Raw genomic sequence first — 21544 nt, forward strand, 5'->3', positions numbered from 1 at the left:
GAATTTGAATTCTGTTCTACATTTTTCTTCTGCTCTCTCTGGGACCCTCTATAGTGATCCCTCTCAGAGCAGTCGTGGTGGTAGCTGGGTACCATCTAGTTCTTCTGGGCTCAGACTGATGAAGGCTGTGGTTCATGCGGTCCATCAGTCCTTTGGACGAATATTTTCCTTGCTCTTTGGTTTTCATTCTCCTTTGCTCTGGACAGGAGGGGAGTAATAAATGTATCTTAGATGGCTGCTTGCAAACTTTAAGACCCCAGAGGCTACTCACCAAAGTAGGATATAGAACATTTTCTTTATGAACTATGCTGTCAATTGACCTAGATGTTCCCTGAGACAATGGTCTCCAAAGACTAATTCTTGTATGACAAAATTTAACAAAGATAAGTAAGTGACAATTATATAACAGAACTTTTTCCACTCTGTCTTGGTCATCTAGTGCTGCTATAACAGAAATACCACAAGTGGATGGCTTTAACAAACAGAAGTTTATTTTCTCACAGTAAAGTAGGCTCAAAGTCCAAATTCAGGGTGTCACCTCCAAGGGAAGGCTTTCTCTCTCTCTTGGCCTTCTCATCAATCTTTCCCCAGACTAGGAGGTTCTGTCCACAGGGACCCCCAGGTCCAAAGGATGCGCTCTGCTCCAGGCACAGCTTGCTTGGTGATATGAGGTCCCCCTGTCTCTCTGCTTGCTTCTTTTGTATCTTGAGAGATTGCCTCAAGACACAATCCAGTCTTGTAGATTGAGTCCTGTCTCACTAACACAACTGTCGTCCATCCTCCCTCATTAACATCATAGAGGTAGAATCTACAACATATAGGAAAATCACACAATACCGGGAATCATGGCCCAGCCAAACTGATACATTTTTTGGGGGACATAATTCAATCCATGACACAGTCCTATTTACAGGTATATGCTGCATAACATGCATTTAGACAACACCCAACTGCATATATCTCCATGGTCCTATAAGGTTATAACAGAGTTCAGACATTCTGATTGGAGAATGGGACGTAGTGGACATACTTTGTTAAGTTCTCTCACTAGCTCTCCAGATCTTGTGACAGCCCTGGCCCTGGTGCAGCAGCGGGAGAGGTTCCCGGTGCCCAAGCTCAGCTGCCTGTCCCACTGCGCTTGCCTCAGGCAGGGAATGCACAGACACCACCAGAACCACCAAGTGGGATGCCCTGTGAAGCAGCTGTCCTGTTTGGCCAGGGAGCCCTATGCATCATGCCTAGACCTGAGACCACAGCTCCTCCCGTGATGGCAGCTGCTGAGTAGTCTGGGCTGCGGCAGTATCCAGTATCAGGAGGAGGAGCAGGAAAGGCGGCTGGGGGAGGAGGCAGAGGAAGGCTGGGTGGGGCTAGAAGATTTTAAAGCCCACTGACGGAATGGGAAGGCAGACAGGGAGGAAGGAAGGGAACTGATGGTGTGCCTGGAGGTGGCTGGCTGGACAGTAAGCATGTGCTGCTGTGGGGGCCAGGTGTGGCTCTTGGAGACCAGGCAGCAACCATGCAGGACTGGCAGTGGTGGAGCCACAGTTTTCCCACAGTCCCTTGGTGCAATGGTGGCGGTACAGGTCTTGGGCCTGCCTGATGACTGTCCAGCACGCCTCTCTCCTGGATATGTTTGTTCTCACAACATCCAAATCACATAATGTCCTATTTCACAGATGTTTTACGGAAGTTAAGTGACACATACCTGTATTTATTTGTGCCCAGAAACCAGTGGCATTGATAAAGTGTGGAAATGTGGCTCGGCAGTAGCATGAATTAAAGACAAGGGGATGTTAGCTGACAGAAAACTTAGCATGTCTCAGGAATATGAGGTGAGTACCAAACATTTAACATGAGAAGACAAAGACAGAGGGAAAAGGACTACTAAGTCTCTTTTTTTTTCCTGGCCAGGCCACACTCAATTCTGCATACTCCACTGAAAACCTACCAGAGGTGTAAAGAACTCTGACAATAATCACCTGAGGAACAGCTCAGGTCACTGAACTAGTATTTTCATCGGGCAAAGATTAGAGGGTGTGGGGAGACAAACAGAACAAAAGCCAAAAACTGTCTGTACGTAGTTAAAATGCTGTTATGTTAAGAGGAATTAGATTGGTCTCCTATGGTCCAAAGACGTAGATAGGAAGATAGATTTGCAGCCATTAGGAGGAAAAATTTTCTAATGGTCAGGGCAGGTCATTACAGATGAAATAGGTGGTCTTGGGAGGTAATGGAAGGAGCCCTGGTGGCACAGTGGTGAAGTGCTTGGCTGTTAACTGAAAGGCTGGCAGTTTGAACCCACCAGCTGCTCCACAGGAGAAAGATGTGGCAGACCGTAAATATTACAGCCTTGGAAACCCTATGAGGCAGCTCTACTCTGTCCTACAAGGTTGCAATGAGCCAGAATCAACTCAGTGGCAACAGATTGCAGGGAGGCAATGAGCTCCTGCCACTAGGGTGCATGTAGCACATGGAGAATAGGTGGGATACTCTGTCTGCGTGTGTGTCGGAGGGGCTATGTAGGTAGGGGACACTTCGAGCACTAACTGAGAGGCTGAGACATATAACCTTTAAGGTATCTGTCAATCCTGAGAAATTCTGAATAATTTTCTAACATAGCTGAAGCTTCAGATGGCTATCAGTTCTATCTGCAGTTGTTCTTCAAAACCAGTAGAAGGATTCCTTGGGGCAAAATTACATGCATAATTTCTATACAGATTTTTGAAGGTTAGGTTTGTAGCCCAGAGCCATCTCGATGTTCATGAACTCCTATCACAGATCCTGATTCCTTTCCTGCTACTCTTAAAATAACTCTACTAACACTTTCTTAGAACTACTTAACGTTTCTAAGTTGTCTCAGAGTGACAATCACCTTTGCCTTTTCAATAAATTTTATAATCTAGAAATAAGTGTGATGGTATCATTTTTGCAGCCATAACAACACAGAAAGAGAATTAACTTAAAACGTTCTTTGAAGTAAAATAACCTGGAACTTCAACTGCCACAATCATATTACTTGAAGAGCTAAACTCACTCTAATATACCTGCTCACATGAACAGACAGCAAAGTGCAGATCTGCAAGTTTTCCCAGAGAAAATCTGTGTTTTTATGCTGTCCTCTCTTTGTGGGCCCCAAATTAGATCTTACCTTGCACTGAAAATCAGATCCTTCATATTTCATACACCCAGAAGCTAACGTGGTTTCTCCCTGGTCATCTTCTTCTATGATGGCAAAGCAATGTCCATTAGTTCTAGGAAAAAAAAAAAGGATCATTTTACACCAGAAAGTACTAATTAAGTCTGAGTTTGAATACGACCAGTGCTGATGACCATTAGTACCATGTGTTTTGAATAAGAATTGTATTCACCTGTAAATTTACTGACAAAACCAAGTAGGTTTTAAGGCAAATGAAAGATATCTGCTGTGTCTGAACTAAGGCCTAAGGGGCCAATGAGAGCCCGATGTCAGATGGAAATGGATTTCTAATAAACAAAACCTCCAAATATGATTAAGTAACTTTGCTAATCAGTCATCTGATCACAGAAAGCTGATGGGTAAAATTTTATAAATTATATGGACTTAATGTTTCAAAAATATACTTAAAAATAACCATCTCTCCTCCCTAGGATTTCAACAATTCATACACTACACCAAAAACAAAACCAAACTAGTTGCCATGGAGTTGATTCCAACTCATAGTGACCCTATAGGACAGAACAGTAGAACTGCCTCAAAGGGTTTCCAAGGAGCGGCTGGTGGATTCAAACTGCTGACCTTTTGGTTAGTAACCAAGGTCTTAACCACCGTGCCACCAGGGCTCCATTCATATACATGATATAAATTAAAATGAACTTTTCTGTGAAACATACGGACTCAAAGAAAAGTATATTTTGGGAGAACGGACTGACATTCCTAAGAGGCATATTTTACTGAAGGTAATTAAAAAAAAAGAAAACTTCTGAATCGATTAATTTCAAGAAATTTATATAAATATGTTTATACATTAAGATCTTAATGATTAATAAATCCAAACATCTACGGTCAACTGATTTTTGACAAGGGAGCTGTCAATTATGTCCCCCAAAAATGTGTGCATCAACAAGGCTAGGCCATGATTCCTAGTATCGTGTGGTTGTCTTCCATTTTGTGACTGTAATTTTATGTTAAAGAGGATTAGGGTGGGATTGTAACATGCTTACTAAGGTTACATTCCTGAGCCAATGTAAAGGGAAATTCCCTGAGGTGTGGCTTGTACCACCTTTTATCTTACAAGAGATAAAAGGAAAGGGAAGCAAGTGGAGAGTGGGGTCCTCATGCCACCAAGAAAGCCGCACCAGGAGCAGAGTGTGTCCTTTGGACCTGTAGTCCCTGCACCTGAGGAGCGCCCTGACCAGGGGGAGATTGATAAAAGTAATCTTCTTCCAGAGCCAACAGAGACAGAAAACCATCCCCTGGAGCTGACACCTTGAATTGGGATTTATAACCTACTAGACTGTGAGAGAGTAAATTTCCCTTTGTTAAAGCCATCCTCTTGTGGTATTTCTGTTACAGCAGCACCAGATGACTAATATAGGAGCCAAACCCATTTAATGGGGAAGAAGCAACTTTTTCAACACATGGGGCTGGCAAAACTGGATGTCCACACGAGAAAAAGGAAACAAGACCCACACCTCATGCCATACACAAAAACTAATTCAAAACGGGTCAGGGATCTAAATGTTAAATTTAAAATCATAAAGTTCTTGGAAGAAAATACAGGAGCACAGCTTTGGGACCTAATTTTTTTCAATGACAGATTATCAAATGCAACAAGAATCCATGAGCAAAGAAAACAAAATAGATAACTGGGATCTTGTAAAAACTAAATGCTTCTGTTCATCCAAAGACTTCATCAAAAGAATAAAGAGACATGACCTACAGTCTGGAAAACAATCTTTGGGAACAATATAACCAATAAGGGTCAAATAGCCAAAATATATAGAACACTTCTACAACTTAACAACAAAAAGTAACCCAATGAAAAAATGGGCAAAGGGCATGAACAGACACGTCATCAAAGATGACATTCAAATGGCCAACGAACACATGAAAAGATGCTCAACATCATTACACATCAGGGATGCAAATCAAAACCACAACGAGATACCACTTCACTCCCACTAGGATGGCCAAGATTTAAGAAAAAATGGAAAATAACGAGTGTTGGAGGGACTATGGAGAAATTGAAACCCTTGCCTATTGCTGGTGGGAATGCGAAAGTGTACAGCTGTTGAGGAAAACAATCTGGTGGTTCCTCAAAAAACTAGAGGTAGAGCTGCCATATGACCCAGCAAGTCCACTCCTAGATAATTACCCTAGGGATCTAATAGCAGTAACATGAACAGACACATGCACACCTATGTTTATTACAGCACTATTCACAATAGCAAAAAGATGGAAACAACTTAAATGCCCACCAAAATGAATGCATAAATAAAATGCAGTACATACATACACTGGACTACTACTCAGAGATAAAGAAAAATGAGTTCACCAAACATGTTACAACATGGATGGACCTTGAGGAGATTATGTTGAATGAAATCAATCAATCAAAAAAAAAAAAAAAAATTCTATGTCCTCACTTTTATGAAATGACATGAATACGTAAATATACAGAAACTAATGTTGATTAGTGGTTGCAGGGAGGGTGGGGAGGAAGAGTGAGAAGTATTCCTTAGGTAGTAATCACTCTTTGTAGAAATGGGAATGGTGGCACCAAATGAGTGGTTTGCATTATCATGACCAATACAACTAATGTCAATAAGCAAGCTGTATATGGTTTTTGCAACAATAACAACAACCAAAAACGGAGGAGGGTGGGGCTACAGGTGCCGATACTAATCATGGGATTGGTTCTCTTGCGTTGGGGGCTTGGGGCCATGGTCTCGTGGGACAATCCAGTCAATTGGCATAATACAGTTCCCAAGTTTATGTTCTACCTACCAATATTGTTAGTAGTATCTGGGGTCTCAGGAGCTTCAGACCGGCCATCTAAAATACAACTACTGGTCTTTATTTATTTGGAACAAAAGAGAAGGAAGGAAACCCAAGAATCAGAAAAGTACAGAGAAGTACAGGGTGCTGGTGCTGTGAGAGGGACAGCTGGTGTCAGAATTGGTAAAAAGGTTGGAGGAAGGAGGTATGTCTGACCTCCTTTCTCCCCACAGAGATCAGCCTTGGGCTGATCTTGATCCACATTCTCCCCCCGAAGTTAGACAGATTTGGATGCTACTACTACTACCAACACTACCATCTTACAAGGACTACATGAATCACGGCCTCATCTATCCCGAGACCAGAAGAACTAAATGGTGCCCAGTTACCACTACTGACTGTTTTGACCAGGGACACAATAGATGGTCCTGGATAGAATGGGAGAAAACTGTAGAATAAAACTCAAATTCTTTCCAAAAAAAGGCCAGATCTACCGGACCGGTAGATACTAGAGGAACCCCTAAGACTACTGTCCTAAGATATTCTTTAAATATTGAACTGAAACCACCCCAAAGGTCACCTTTCAGCTAGGATGTAGAAATCTGGGGAATATTTGACCTCCACATTATAGGAATTGGCTTTGTGTTGATTCTTCGAAATATTCATATAGTGATACAATGGGAAACACGAACCTACGGAAAAAACTCCTAGGAAGGCATAAATTGATCACTGCCCCATAGTTTTTCATGATCGAGTCAACCACCAACCAAGGACAAACAACAAACCTAAGATGCTAGTGGCAACCAAATAATTCCAAGATTTTACATGTGTAATTTTATGCTTTATATCTGGTCACCTCCAAAGAGCATAAAATTATTAGGAAAGTACAAAACATGGCATTAATTATTATCTTTTTAACAGTGAGACAATTGACTGATAAGACTAGGCAGTTCACAAAAACTTTTTGGCTAGTTAAGTCAATTCTTTAATGCTCCAAAGACTATGTAATAGAATTACATGATCACATGTAAAAGCACTGAAGAGTTAACATAAAATTAAGTAGGAAAATAAAAATAGTTATATAAATCATATGTGAACTGGGGTTGGGAAAGTTCCCCTGTTATAAGAAAAAAGCATAAAATTACAAAATTAAATATCACAGTATCATTCTTATGTACCTGTAAAATATTTCAATTTGTAGGAGTTTGTGAGCAAATTCTTATCTGGTAATTTTTAAGTTTTCTACAATGAGCATCAATAATTTTACGATAAAAGTTCATTAAACTCAAAATGTTAGACAAATACTAGATTCTTTCATCTCCTCTAAAAAGCTATATGATACAGTTACTCTAAGAAAGTAATTCTAAATCACTTAATGGCAACAAATGTTCCTATATACAAAATAAGCAGCTTTTTGCTCTTTGGAAAGATACCACATACAGTTAAAGAAAAAAAAAATTAGACAGTACAAACAATTCTTAAAATAGCATTAAACACAACTTTATTCTCTTAAGAATGACTGCATAAAATACTTACATGCACGTGTTATTAATAGCATCATCTGGGCAATGTCCTGAGCAGTAGCACTTTAGAAAAGGCAAGGTATCCTCTGGTGCTAAGGTTACTCCATTTTCTGACTTTTTCTGGTTGGAGTCTGATTTCATTTCTGTACCATGGGGCACACTGTCTAGATTCTGCCCTGTATTCAAATATAAAACTTGTAAATAAAACATTTCTAAAAAGTTAATTCCTTGATTTCATTTAGTGAGAAAAAGTCTCTAAAAGCTTTCATAACACAATTGCACCTAATTTTTTTATTATAAAAAAATAAATTTCATTCATACATTTATTAATAATCTATTTTGCACAGAATTACTGTACCAGATACTGTAGGGCAGATGGAGCTGACTGTGTCACAATCGCTGCTCTAGTGAAAGAGAAGACAGACAGACAAGAATGGCATAAGGCGGAATATGGTCATGGCTTATGAGAAGGGTATAAAGTGGAGACAGATTTCAGGGAGCACAGAGATGGTTTCCAACTATTAAAATATAGACAAATTATAATTCTTAAACTCTGGTTCAAACCTGGTAACAAACTCTTTAAAAAAAAGCCCTTATTTGTGCCTCTATGTGGAAATGGAGTTACGAAGCCTATTGATTTGGACTTGAATTGCTTGAGTAAGGGAATTCTGAGAGCAGGAGGACCAGCCATGTTATGCAGTGCCTTTTATCTCAATGTCATTTGTTCAAATCTAGACCATGATGCCAGAAGCTGAAGGTTACTGTAGGGCAGTAGTTAGCTTCTGGAAAAGGAACTGCGTTCTTGCATTAGTCCAGCAGCCTCAAGTAACAGATACTGTCACATTTGGTACTGAATCTTCAGGCTGGAAGTAGAACAGAACTAAAACAGCTGTTTTAGTAACTCCCTCCTCCAACTCAATCAACTGAAATGGGCTTGATCTCAAAGAAATGGGAAAGAAAAGCAAAACAGGTATGAAATATTAAGAGAGCTGTAAGCATATTAAATATGTTAAATAAGTGGTTCAAAGCATAATGCGGACCTGTCTTAAAATTCAGCCATACTAGTTGAACTACTGAAAAGAGAAAATATTAACACATATACACACACTGACGACTAGGAAAAGAATGCGATGTTATTAAGCGTCTGGTGATTCCAATGATCTTCACCTTCGTAACCTGAATAGTTAGTAAAGGGGTTCAATACTGAATTTATTTACTAACAGAAACAAATACTAGGTGGGATAATATTCATCTCCCTCACCATACCCCTTTTAGGAATAAAAACTGTAACATAATGGCAAAGCTTTATTAATCCTCTAAACTGCTACAATACTTAAAAGGCTTCATTTATTTTAAAAATCAGTGATTAGAAAAAGCCAACTATGTAAAAGACAGAGGGGGGAAATTTAGGAAGAAAAGAAATCCTCTGGACCAGAAATGAGGAGACCTGGTGTCGTGGATTGAACTGTGTCCCCCAAAATATGTCAACAACATGGCTAGGCCATGACTCCCAGTGTTGTGTGGTTGTCCACCATCTTGTGATCTGATTTGTAAATCGTATCTTTATGATGTTAATGAGGCAGCATTAGAAGCAGTTATGTTAATGAGGCAGGATTCAATCTACAAGGTTAGATTGTACCTTGAGTCAATCTCTTTTGAGAAATAAAAGGGAGACTCAAGCAGAGAGACAGAGGGGCCTCATGCCAACAAGACTGAAAAACCAGGAGGTGAGCACATTCGTTGGACCTGGAGTCTCTGTGCTAAGAAGCTCCTACTCCAGGGGAAGATCGGTGACAAGGACCTTCCTCCAGAGATGACAGAGAGAGAAAGCCTTCCTCTGGAGCTGGCATTCTGAATTTGGACTTCTAGCCTACTAGACTGTGAGAGAATAAACAGTTTGTTGAAGCCATCCACCTGCTGTATTTCTGTTATAGGTGCACTAGACAACTAAGACACCTGGGTTCTGGCCTATTCTGTTCTACCCCAGTTTAGCTAGCTGGATGATATCAGGCCTCATTTCCTCAAGAAGGGCACATAACTAGAGGATGTCTGTGGTCTCTCAACCAGCTTTGAAATCTGTTATAACAGAAGTATCAGTTTAACTGTGGAGAATACGACAGAAAATACTCCTACTCCTCACTGAAATAGAACACATAAACATCGATATCCTAGGCATTAGTGAGCTGAAATGGACTGGTTTTGGGTATTTTGAATCAGACCATCACATGATCTACTACGCCAGGAACGGCAACTTAAAGAGGAATGGCATTGCATTCATCGTCAAAGAGAACACGTCAAGATCTATCCTGAAGTACAATGATGTCAACGATAGGATAATATCCATATGTCTACAAGGAAGACCAGTTAATACGACTATTATTGAAATTTACGCAACCACCACCAAGACCAAAGATGAAGAAATTGAAGATTTTTACCAGCTTCTGCAGTCTGAAATTGATTGAACATGCAATCAGGATGTAAAGATAATTATTGGTGATTGGAATGCGAAAGTTGGAAAGAAACAAGAAGGATCAGTAATTGGAAAACATGGCCTTGGTGACAGAAACAATGCCGGAGATCGCATGGTTGAATTCTGCAAGACTTCAAGGCTAGTACCTTTTTTCAACAACATAAACGGTGACTATACAGATGGAGGAAACGCTGGTGGCATAGTGGTTAAGTGCTATGGCTGCTAACCAAAGGCCTGGCAGTTTGAATCTGCCAGGCGCTCCTTGGAAACTCTATGTGGTAGTTCTACTGTGCCCTATAGGGTTGCTATGAGTCAGAATTGACTCGACGGCACTGGGTTTGGTGTTTTGGTTTTATACAGATGGAATACAAAGGAATCACATCGACTACATCTGTGGAAAGAGGTGATGGAAAAACTCACTATCATCAGTGAGAACAAGGCCAGGGGTCAACTATGGAACAGACCAACAACTACTCCTATGCAATTTCATGCTGAAGTTGAAGAAAACTAGAACTCCCTGAGAGCCAAAGTACGGCCTTGAGTATATTCTATCTGAATTTAGAGACCATCTCAAGAATAGATTTGACATGGTGCAACACTAATGATTGAAGATCAGGCGAGTTGTAGAATGACATCAAGGACATCATATATAAAGAAAGCAAGAGGTCATTAAGAAGACAGGAAAGACCAAAACGGATGCCAGAAGAGACTCTAAAACTTGCTCTTGAACGTAGAGCAGCTAAAGCAAACGGAAAAAATGATGAAGTAAAAGAACTGAACAGAAGATTTCAAAGGGTGGCTCAGAGAAGGCAAAGTATTATAATGACACGTGCAAAAAGCTGGAGAGAAAACCAAAAGGGAAGAACATACTCTGCATTTCCCAAGCTGAAAGAACTGAAGGAAAAATTCAAGCCTCGGGTTGCAATAGCGAAGGATTCTATGGGGGAGATATGAAATGATGCAGGAAGCATCGGAAGAAGATGGAAGGAATATACAGAGTCATTATACCAAAAAGAATTGGTCAATGTTCAACCATTTCAAGAGGTAGCATATGATCAGCAACCAATGGTGCCGAAGGAAGAAGTCCGAGCTGCACTGAAGGCACTGGCTAAGAACAAGGCTCTAAGAATTGAGGGAATATCAATTGAGATGTCTCAACAAACAGATGCAGTGCTAGAAGTGCTCACTCATCTATGCCAAGAAATTTAGAAGACAGCTACCTGGCCAACCAACTGGAAGAGATCCATATATATGCCTATTCTCAAGAAAGGTAATTCAGCCAAATGTGGATTATCGAACAATAGCATTAATATCACACACAAGCAAAATTTTGCTGATGATCATTCAAAAGCGGCTGCAGCAAAATTCAGGCTGAATTCCAAAGAGGACGTGGAACCAGGGATATCATTGCTGATGTCAGATGGATCCTAGCTGAAAGCAGGGAATACCAGAATGATGTTTACCTGTGTGTTATTGACTATGCAAAGGAATTTGACTGTGTGGATCATAATAAATTATGGATAACATTGTGAAGAATGGAATTCCAGAACACTTAATTGTGCTCCTGAGGAACCTTCACATAGATCAAGAGGCAATTGTCAGGACAGAACAAGGGCATACTACATGGTTTAATGTCAGGAAAGGTGTGTGTCAGGGTTGTATCCTCTCACCATACCTATTCAATCTGTATGCTGAGCAAATAATCCGAGAAGCTGGACTATATGAAGAACAGGGCATCAGGAATAGGGGAAGACTCATTAACAACTTGTGTTACGCAGATGACACAATCTCGCTTGCACAAAGTGAAAAGGAATGAAGCACTTACCGATGAAGATCAAAGACCACAGCGTTCAGTATGGAAAACAAAAATCCTCACAAATGGACCAATAAGCAACAACATGATAAAGAGAGAAAAGATTCAATTTGTCAAGGATTTCATTTTACTTGGATCCATAATCAACACCCATGGAGCAGCAGTTAAGAAATCAAAAGACACACTACATTGGGCAAGTCTGTTGCAAAGGACCTCTTTAAAGTGTTGAAAAGCAAAAATGTCACCCTGAAGACTAACGTGTGCCTGACCCAAGCCATGGTATTTTCAATCGCATCATAAGCATGTGAAAGCTGGACAATGAATAAGGAAGACCGAAGAAAAGTTGATGCCTTTGAATAGTGGTGTTGGCAAAGAATATTGAATATACCATGGACCGCCAAAAGAATGAACAAATCTGTCTTAGAAGAAGTACAATCGGAATGCTCCTTAGAAGCAAGGATGGTGAGACTGCGTCTTATATACAACTTATATACTTATGTTGTCAGGAGGGATCACTCCCTGGAGAAGGACATCATGCTTGGTAAAGTACAGGGTCAGCAGAAAACAGGAAGACCCTCAACGAGGCGGACTGACACAGCGGCTTATGCATAACAACAATCGTGAGGATGGCACAGGACCAGGCAGTGTTTCGTTCTGTTGTACAAAGGGTTGTTATGAGTCAGAACCGACTCTATGGCACCTAACAACAAGAACTCCTCATTTATCTACTATCTTGTTATCCAACATTTCTCGTTTACGACAATAATAAAAAAAACTACTATCTGACTATTCTGTGCATTAACCCGGTGGCAGGCATGGACACAATAGCTGTGAAGCATCTCCTCCTTCAAGGAGGGTATCCAGGTAGCCTCTAGGAAGCTGGGCAGTGCTGCCTTGGCTCTCCTGCAGGTGGGGGTGCTGCATTCAGCTGCTGCACAGGTCTGGCCTCCCGATAATGGGCTCTGGGCAGACGTGCAGGCAGCACAGGGTCAGCAGGTGCCTGTTCCGGGTTCCCAGCTCCTATGTGGCCTGAGGCCCTGTAGCTCAGAACTGTTGTGGCGTAGGAAGGGAAGAAAGAAAGAGGTATCTGAGATGGTGGACGCAAGAAATGTGTGCAAGTTTGAAGATATCCCAAAGTGAGCCAAACTGGGCCTGAAGCCTCTGCCTTGGGGCTGCCCTGGCAGGAAGCCTGAGCCTTAGTGACTCGTCAGGCCTGGAGGGCAGAGAAGGCTCTGGGATTGTGAACACAGGGCTTGGAGGGGTAGGAGTGAAGCCCTTGAGGTGGTTCTGCCAGGGAAGCTTTGATCCAGCACAGGAGGAAGGTGAAGTGGTTAAGCCATAAGCCCTAAAGTCACACAGCCTGACTTTATCCTGTTTTGTCTCCTCCAAGCTTCCTCTCCAGAGGAATAATCCCTAACTGGACTCATCACAGTGATGAGCACATCTGTAAATCTCAGCTGTTACTGTTTCTATGATCATATTTTCTAATTAAAAAAACTGGACAAATGGATACTCTGAAAACAGAAAAAAAAAAAAAAAATCCTCCATTTTCGCATAATACCGAGTTTCACACAATGACTTGTCTTTGGAACCTAACCACAGCGGTAACTGAGGAGTGAGTGCATATCACATGCAGCTGATTCTTAAAAAATCCAATGATGTGTAGAAAAAGCAGTACAGTGTGGTAGAGTGACACTGAAATAACAGCAAGAAGCCAAGGAAGGGTTCAAGTCCCAGTTACGGCCAGAGAAGTTACTCTCTGAATCTCAATCTACCTACAAAAAACAGTGATAGTAATACCTGCCTAACTAAAATCAGAAGATAGCTCTATATATAGGTCAAATTAATATGTAATAACATGCTTTATTAATGTATAAATAAATGAAGATATTTAATAACAACCATACTAAAAGATTACTGATACCTGGAAAATTCAAAGTTACAGGATGGTAAAAACACTTAACTTCCCAGAATATCATTAAGAATTTGAGATAAAAATCTCAATTACAATAATTTCATCTGGTGTTTATCTCAAATATCCACTCAACACAATACTAATTAACGAAGGACCTATTATGTGCAGGCAAGGTACTAAATGCTGGAAATACACAGATATGTTGAAACTTATCCAGTACTTGAGGAACTTGGCAGGTGGCAAAGAGGAGGAATAAGCACATAAAGAAATAAATACAATACAATGTGAAAAGTGACATGATACAAAGGTATTATGTAAACAGAAGAAGGAGTCTAACAAATTCACCCTGGGGTGTCAAAAACAAAGAAATCTTAGCTATATCTTAAAAACTGTAAGATTTCAATGAGCGGAGGAATGGATGTAATGAAAAAGGGACAACAATAACCTCTGCATTCTCACCCTAGGTGGCGACATCCATTCCCATGGCTTCAAACACTATCTCTTTGTTGATGGTTCCTAGTTTATCCCTGCAGCAATGGCTTGTTCGCTGTTGTTAGGGGCCATCAAGTTGATTCTCAGTCACAGCAGCCCCACTGACAGAGCAGAAATGCCCCACAGAGTTTTCTAGGCTGTAATCTTTACAGGCGCGGACTGCCAGGTTTTTTTCCTGCAGAGCCACTAACCTTCTGGTTAGCAACCATGCACTTAACTGTTGTGACATCAGGGCTCTTTGCTGACTTGCTTAGGTATCTCAAAATTGTCCAAAACGGAACTTTTCTCCTTAAACCTGATGCTCCCAAGCATTCCTCATCTTGGTCAAAGTATCATTTGAGTGCTGCTTTGACTCAACCTCCAAAACATATCTCAACTTTTTATCCAGCAGTGGACAATGGATATAGGTGAATCTAAGCCAATCATGACAATCCTGTTTCCCAGTTTCCCTCGCAATTAGGTGTGACAAACTATCTCAGTTTGGTTACTAAGATATAAGATGAAATCTGCTCGGAGGGGAGATGGTTTCATGATATAAGGTCCACTTGTGGGTGGTGCTGTTCCTTTCCCCATTTTTCTTACCTTGAATGCAGATAACAGCAGCCATTTGTAACCACAACAGAAAAGCCAAGAACATTACAGAGATGTCAACCATCACACTACTGAATAAATGTCAGCAATCACCTACTACTTGCATCTAAAATAAGTATCTGTTTCAGTCATTGCTGGCTGGGTAATCAGTTACATAAAGCTAAAATTTGTTTCTAAAACCGTGATCGAGCCAAAAAGAGGTCTAAATGTCCATCAGGTCTTAGTATCAGATGACTCATTTTTATTTTCAAACTTGAGTAACTTTATCTCAGGGTACAGCACCCTGAGTGTACCGAAGTATAGAGAGAAATTTACTTCCCCGAGACACGATTCAAGATAAAGCTATAGCTGAGGTCAGAAGTTATTTCCACTAATACCATTCTGCAATCCTTCTAGTGATAGCTAAGAAATAACACCTTTCCTTACAATCTTAAATTACCAATTTATTACATCTAAGGAGAATCTGGAAACCCTGGTGGTGTAGTAGTTAAGTGCTATGGCTGCTAACCAAAAGATTAGCAGTTCAAATCCACCAGGCGCTCCTTGGAAACTCTATGGGGCAGTTCTACTCTGTCCTATAGGGTTGCTATGAGTTGGAAGCAACTCAATGGCAATGGGTTTGGTTTGGTTTGGTTTGGTTTAAGGAGAATCTGTTACAGAACAACTCGAATTGTCTAGGGGGTGAGGCTTTTGTATCAGACTGCCTCTGTATGACTTACACAGATTAAAAAAAAAAAAAAATTAGTAACAAAATGGAGTTAGGTAGAAAATATAAACATCACTATTAACTCATCTTCAAAATTATATAAACAAAGCATATTAAAACGCATGTTAAAATAAAGATGTTGTAGTAAACAAATAAAAGCAGCTTTTTGCAAGAGGGCTCTATATTCTAAGCATAATAATAATGATATTATACCTATGACAAAATACAAAGAAGCTACAGACTTCATTGCATGTGTGTGCTTTAAAATGAAATTTCAAAAGATACATGGTGCTAATCTTGTTTCTTCTTGTAGGTAGATATTAATCCACATCACTATGAACAAAACATTATGAAAGAGTAACCTGTGATGTCATATGCTTAAAAAATTAGACATCCAATAAGCTCTATTTAAAGTCATTTTGTAAAACAGTACTATCTTTTTCAGTTTAAAATATTATTCTAATTAAACCATACAGGAAACAGCTCATGTACAAACACAGTCTATGTGATCCTAAGAGTCATCACAATAACTTCTAGTTTGGACATTCCGAGCTGTGAATACACAACAGTAAAATTGTATTATTGATTAAAAATAAAACTTTCAGTACTCTGTGAAGAAATTTTACTGTTCAGAATATACAAGGGCCATTTATCTTTTTAAAGCCTTTTAAAGACATGTTGTGTACCATAACACCTATGTTACAGATGAGAATACAGGTTCAGAGAAGCTGGAACTTTACAAATACACGAAAATATTTCGAATCACAATCAAATTTAAAAATAACTTGCATGTTTTGCCTCTTAAAAGCTATACTGTTCAAACCTGTTCAAAAAGGGGCATGGACTAAAAAAGCAATTGCAAGAATGAGTAATTTTTATATACAGAAGTAAATTACTAACGAAGATGATTAGATTGCTGAAATGAACACATATTTACCTTGAACGTGAGAAATGATGAGCAGAATGAACAGATAGGCAACCAATAATCTGATGTAAATATACAGCTGAGTCATTGTTCAATTTTTAATGTTTCCTGCACAGTCACCTTTAATAACTGCTTCTGTTATTTCACTAATTTAAATGACCTTTAGTCAATCAGATTTTCTTGTAAGAGGCCGCGATCACTTGACAATGGCTCCAACTTCACTGCTTTCTCCTGACTCCTAAAAGACAAAAATATTAAAAAAATCAATAAACATAACTGAATTTTGAAAAGTTCTGAAAAACTAAGTGAGGAAAAAAAGTGCCCAAATACACTTTTACAGATTAAAGCTATCCTTGTACGAAGAATAAAAAAGGCAATATAATTCAAAAGCTGCTAAAAAGCAGACAATATTTACTAGAATTTGAAACACCTGATAAGATGTAAAGAATTTATTAATAGGTTGCAACCTCTCCTGATATTAAGCTTTAAAATAAAAACAAAAAGCAAACCTCCTGCCACTGAGTCAGTTCTGACTCATGGTGACCCCATGCTTTCACCCCCATGTGTTACAGAGTAAACTGCTCCAAAGGGTGTTTTGGGCTATAATCTTAGTGGAAGGAGATCACCAGGCCTTTCTTTCGTGGTATCCCTGGGTGGGTTCCAATCGACAACCTTTGGTTGGTAGCCAAGCCTTAACTGTTGCATCACCAGGACTCTTTGATCTCAGATTAATCATCAATCGTCTTTTTAGACTGCTCTGGAGTAATTAATTAGCCTATTTTATTATCATCAATAATAAAAAAAAAAATACTAACAATAAAACATGAAAAGCTGAGTTTAAAATACTGAGTTATTCATCAATATTCCTTCAAATCCCAGTAGATGTAAAAACAAAAAAAACAAATCCCAGTAGATGTGATAAAAATAACTTGAATCTAATAAACAACTTATTCTATAAAAAGTCTTTCTAGAAAAAAAAATCACACATATTTAAACGTACAAAGTCAATAAAGCAAAAATAAATAGAATTATATCTTAAATAAAATTATATGGCACAAATTACTTTCCTAAAACATTGCAAATCTAACTTCATTAAGATAAAATTGTTTTTAATATGGATGATGTGAATTGTAACCTCTCTAATTAAGGTTTTGCCAATTTTAATATAGACAATTCTTAATAGACTCAAAGCAAAAGTTAGACAACAGAAAAAAAAGTTAGTCTGTATCAAAACCAAACCAAACCTGTTGTCGCTAAGTCAATTCTGACTCATAGCAACCCCATGTGTTATAGAGTAGGGTTTTCCTGGGTGTAATCTTTTACAAGGAGCCTTGGAGGCACAGTGGTTAATAGCTCAGCTGCTAACCAAAGGGTTGGCGGTTCAAACCCACCAGCTGCTCCCTGGAAACCCTATGAGGAAGTCCTACTTTGTCCTACAGGGTCGCTATGAGTCAGAAGTGACTCGACAGCAATGGGTTTGGCTTCTGGTTTGATTACTCTTCCACGAAAGCAGAGAACCAGGCTTTTCTTTGACACCACTGTGTGGATCAAACTGCCAGCCCTAGGTTAGTAGTCAAGTGCAAACTGCTCACAACACCCAGGAAACTTACTTTTTATTACCACTACTACTCATTGCATCGAGTTGACTCTGACTCAGCAACCCTACAGGACAGGGTAGAACTGCCCCCTAGGATTTCCAAGGAGCTACTGGTAGATTCAAACTGCTGATCTTTTGAGTAGCAGCTGTAGCTCTTAGCTGCTGTGCCACCAGGGCACCCACTTTGTATTAAAGAAAAAAGTATTAAGGTGGGTATACTTCTAATCCCCCCACACCCTCCATCCAAGGAGCTCAGGCAGCTTGATTTTATTCACCTCAGTCTAAACTACGTATTCCTAAATAAAAAACCCATTGCTGTCGAGTCGAATCCAACTCATTGTGACCCTATAGGACAGAGAAGAACTGCCACATAGAGTTTCCAAGGAGTGCCTGGTGGATCTAAACTGCTAGCCTTTTGGTTAGTGGCCAAAGCACTTAACTACTACACCACCCAGGGTTTCCCCTAAATAAAAAGGTTTTGTTTATGTATAACGCAATTACTCCTGGTGTGATATGATTCCTACCATAAATAACTTGAGTTTTCTATTTTATCTGCCTAAGAATTTTTTGCTTTAATTAATTCTCCAAATATACTTACAATATTGATGAAAATAAGGTTTCCAGTGAGGTATCATTTGTGTGCATTTTATATATGGCTTAATTCTAAAATCCCTGCAATTCCTTACTTCTCTACTGTAAAACTAGACTGTTTCCCACCACATAATGCTGACAAAGTAAGAAGAAAAGTCTAAAAAACAATTACAGAACATCATTTGCAATGTGACTTACCATTTCTTGGGAAAACTCACTTCTTGAAATTGTATAATCATGATTCTTGGGATAATTGTTAGGTTTCAAATTCAAGAGAAGCCTCCACTATATTTCCAACCCTGATGTCTGTCCTTATTTCTATTTGTCTATTATATCTCTCTGAGGAGCCCCGGTTGCACTGTGGTTAAATGCTTGGCTGCTAACTGAAAGTTTGGCAGTTTGAACCACCCGCTGCTCCACGAGGAAGATGTGGCAGTTTGCTTCCATACACATTACAGCCTTGGAAACCCCACTTCTGCTCTGTCCTATAGGGTCACTGAGTCAGAACTGACTCAACAGCAGTGGACTTATTTTTTGGTTCATTAAATCTCTCTACTAGGATAACATTCAACCTATCTAAATTAAACTCGCTATCCTTCCCTCCTGCTCCCCTTGAGCGGCTCCTCTTCCTAGATTTGCTATCAGTTAAAAGAGGCACCATTTCTCCTGTCACCACGCCAGAAGTCCTGGCATGATTTCTGACCCCCTTATTAGCTCTCAGGAAACCCTGGTGACGTAGTGGTTAAGTGCTAGGGCTGCTAACCAAAGGGTCGGCAGTTCAAATCCACCAGGCGCTCCTTGGAAACTCTATGGGGTAATTCTACTCTGTCCTATAGTGTCGCCAAGAGTCGGAATCAACTCGACAACACTGGGTTTGGTTTTACTAGCTCTCACGTCCTCTCCATAGTTCCCTTATTCATTCATTCATCTACGACATTTATTAAGTACGTATTATACATCAGAGCAAAGTGCTAGAAAGACACTCAGTACAAATATGAGTGAGATACAGTTTCTGCTGCAAGGAGCTCTTAGTTTAAGGTGGGAAACAGATTGCTGGTTCCACCTTTCGATATCACTGTTTCCTCATTAAGTTATCGAAAATGAACACGTGCCCTTGTCTCATCAGAACCACAACTAAGGCATCCTGGAGAGCAGTCAAAGCACCTGTCACACAGTCCTTTTTAGAGGAAAAGATTATGTGCGATTCCTTCCACAGAAACACCCATGACCCTGCTATTCCTAACGGAACAAGTACAATTCCTAGATCTAACTTAAATAAATAACCTAAACTTCCTGGATTACAGTTAGTTTCCTCAGTTGTAAAATTATAACTATATTATTAATCCTGTTACTTTGAGGACTAAATGAAGTCACAGCTAATACACATTCACCTCCACGTGCCAGCCCACTGTAAGTGTTTTGCATATATTAACGCGTCGAATGCTTACAAACCCTTTTTAAGAGAGGTGCAATTATTATTTATAATTTTACAGATGAGGAAACTGAGGCAAGTAGACGTTAAGGAATTTATTAAAGGTCATACAGCTGGTAAATGGCAGGGTTATAATTCAAATCAATGAGATCTGATTTCAGAGTTCGTGCTGTTAACTACTACTCTAGAACCCCCGCTGGATATTTTATATACGTCATATAATGTAAAATATATGTTATGAAGTATTGAGAGTCATTTGAGTCTGATTTGACTCTGTTGGAACAAGTTTTTTTTTTTAGTTTTGGTACAGAACAGATACTCAATAAGCTTCTCTTCTCATATTTGTTTATAACATACTTGCCAACCTGACACAGGAAGCAGCAGTTCCTATCCACGATAGTTACATCTGCAAGAAATTTTTCTAAACTAAAAGATCTGTGATAGATTGGTGGAGAATAACCACTACCCAAGGGAAAACTAAAGGAAAAATAGCTCCAAGTACCTCAGTTGTAATCTAAAGACGCAAACCTCGACAGCAGATCATCTTTGAGGTTTTAGCAGACTACAAGCTTGATACGTTGATCAACACAGACAACTGCTTAGACACGAATGCAATCTTATCAAGCATTAATACAAACATAGTCCCCTCATCAAAGAGGGTAACCATTTCAATTTATTCCAGCATATTTTATTCCAGGCCTCTGAAGCACTTCAAAGAATGACAGGAATGTGAAGGACCTAGAAACATACTACATTTGAGAAGCAACTGAAAGAACCACTCACAGTGTTCAAGGAACAGTTTTAATGTGCCATTGTCAAGGACATGATAGACAAAACAGGGAGACTCACACTAATTAAAAGATTTACAAGATTCCTTCCAACTCTAAAGTTCTGTGTGAACACTGCTGGTGCCATCACCACTTGCTCTCCATATATTTATTAAATTCCTATTATATGCCTCTCTCTACCACGCATCTGTCAGTTTCTCCAGCTGTGGTGGGCTCTGTGTTGCTGTAATATTGGAAGCTCTGCCACTGGTATTTCAAATACCAGCAGGGTCACCCTTGGTGCACAGGTTTCAGCTGAGATTCCAGACTAAGACCGACTAGGAAGAAGGACCTAGCAATCTACTTCTGAAAAAAATTGGCCACTGATAATCTTACGAACAGCAGCGGAACATTGATAACAGTGCTGGAAGATGTGCCCCTCACGTTGGAGGGCACTCAAAATACGACTGGGGAAGACCTGCCTCCTCAGAGTAGACCTTAATGACACGGATGGGGGGTTAGGCTTCGGGGACCCTCATCTGCTGATATGGCATGGCAAATGAGAAGAAACAGCCACAAACATCCATTAATAATTGGAACATGAAACATAAACTATGAATCTAGAAAAATTGGAAGTCGTCAAAAATAAAATGGAATGCATAAACAGCGATATCCTAAGCATTAATGACCTGAAATGCACTGGTACTGGCCATCTGAATCAATCATATGGTCTAGTATGCCAGAA

The 21544-nt window shown here is 39.7% G+C and overlaps 1 protein-coding gene across 2 annotated transcripts in view; it reads right to left on the reverse strand.

Annotated features, from left to right (window-relative positions):
• BMPR1A (bone morphogenetic protein receptor type 1A) overlaps positions 1 to 21544 on the reverse strand; it is a 214682-nt gene that overhangs the window by 48687 nt on the left and 144451 nt on the right. For both annotated transcript variants that reach the window (XM_049894352.1, XM_049894353.1), the window contains exons 3-5: positions 16425 to 16650; positions 7514 to 7676; positions 3149 to 3251 (exon numbers count right to left, since the gene is read on the reverse strand). In XM_049894352.1, coding sequence (XP_049750309.1) covers positions 3149 to 3251; positions 7514 to 7676; positions 16425 to 16500 — 342 coding nt within the window. In that variant the 5' untranslated portion in view covers positions 16501 to 16650. The remainder of the gene's footprint in view (positions 1 to 3148; positions 3252 to 7513; positions 7677 to 16424; positions 16651 to 21544) is intronic.

This window comes from Elephas maximus, chromosome 8 (genome assembly GCF_024166365.1).
Source record: "Elephas maximus indicus isolate mEleMax1 chromosome 8, mEleMax1 primary haplotype, whole genome shotgun sequence".
Taxonomy (NCBI): Eukaryota; Metazoa; Chordata; class Mammalia; order Proboscidea; family Elephantidae; genus Elephas; species Elephas maximus.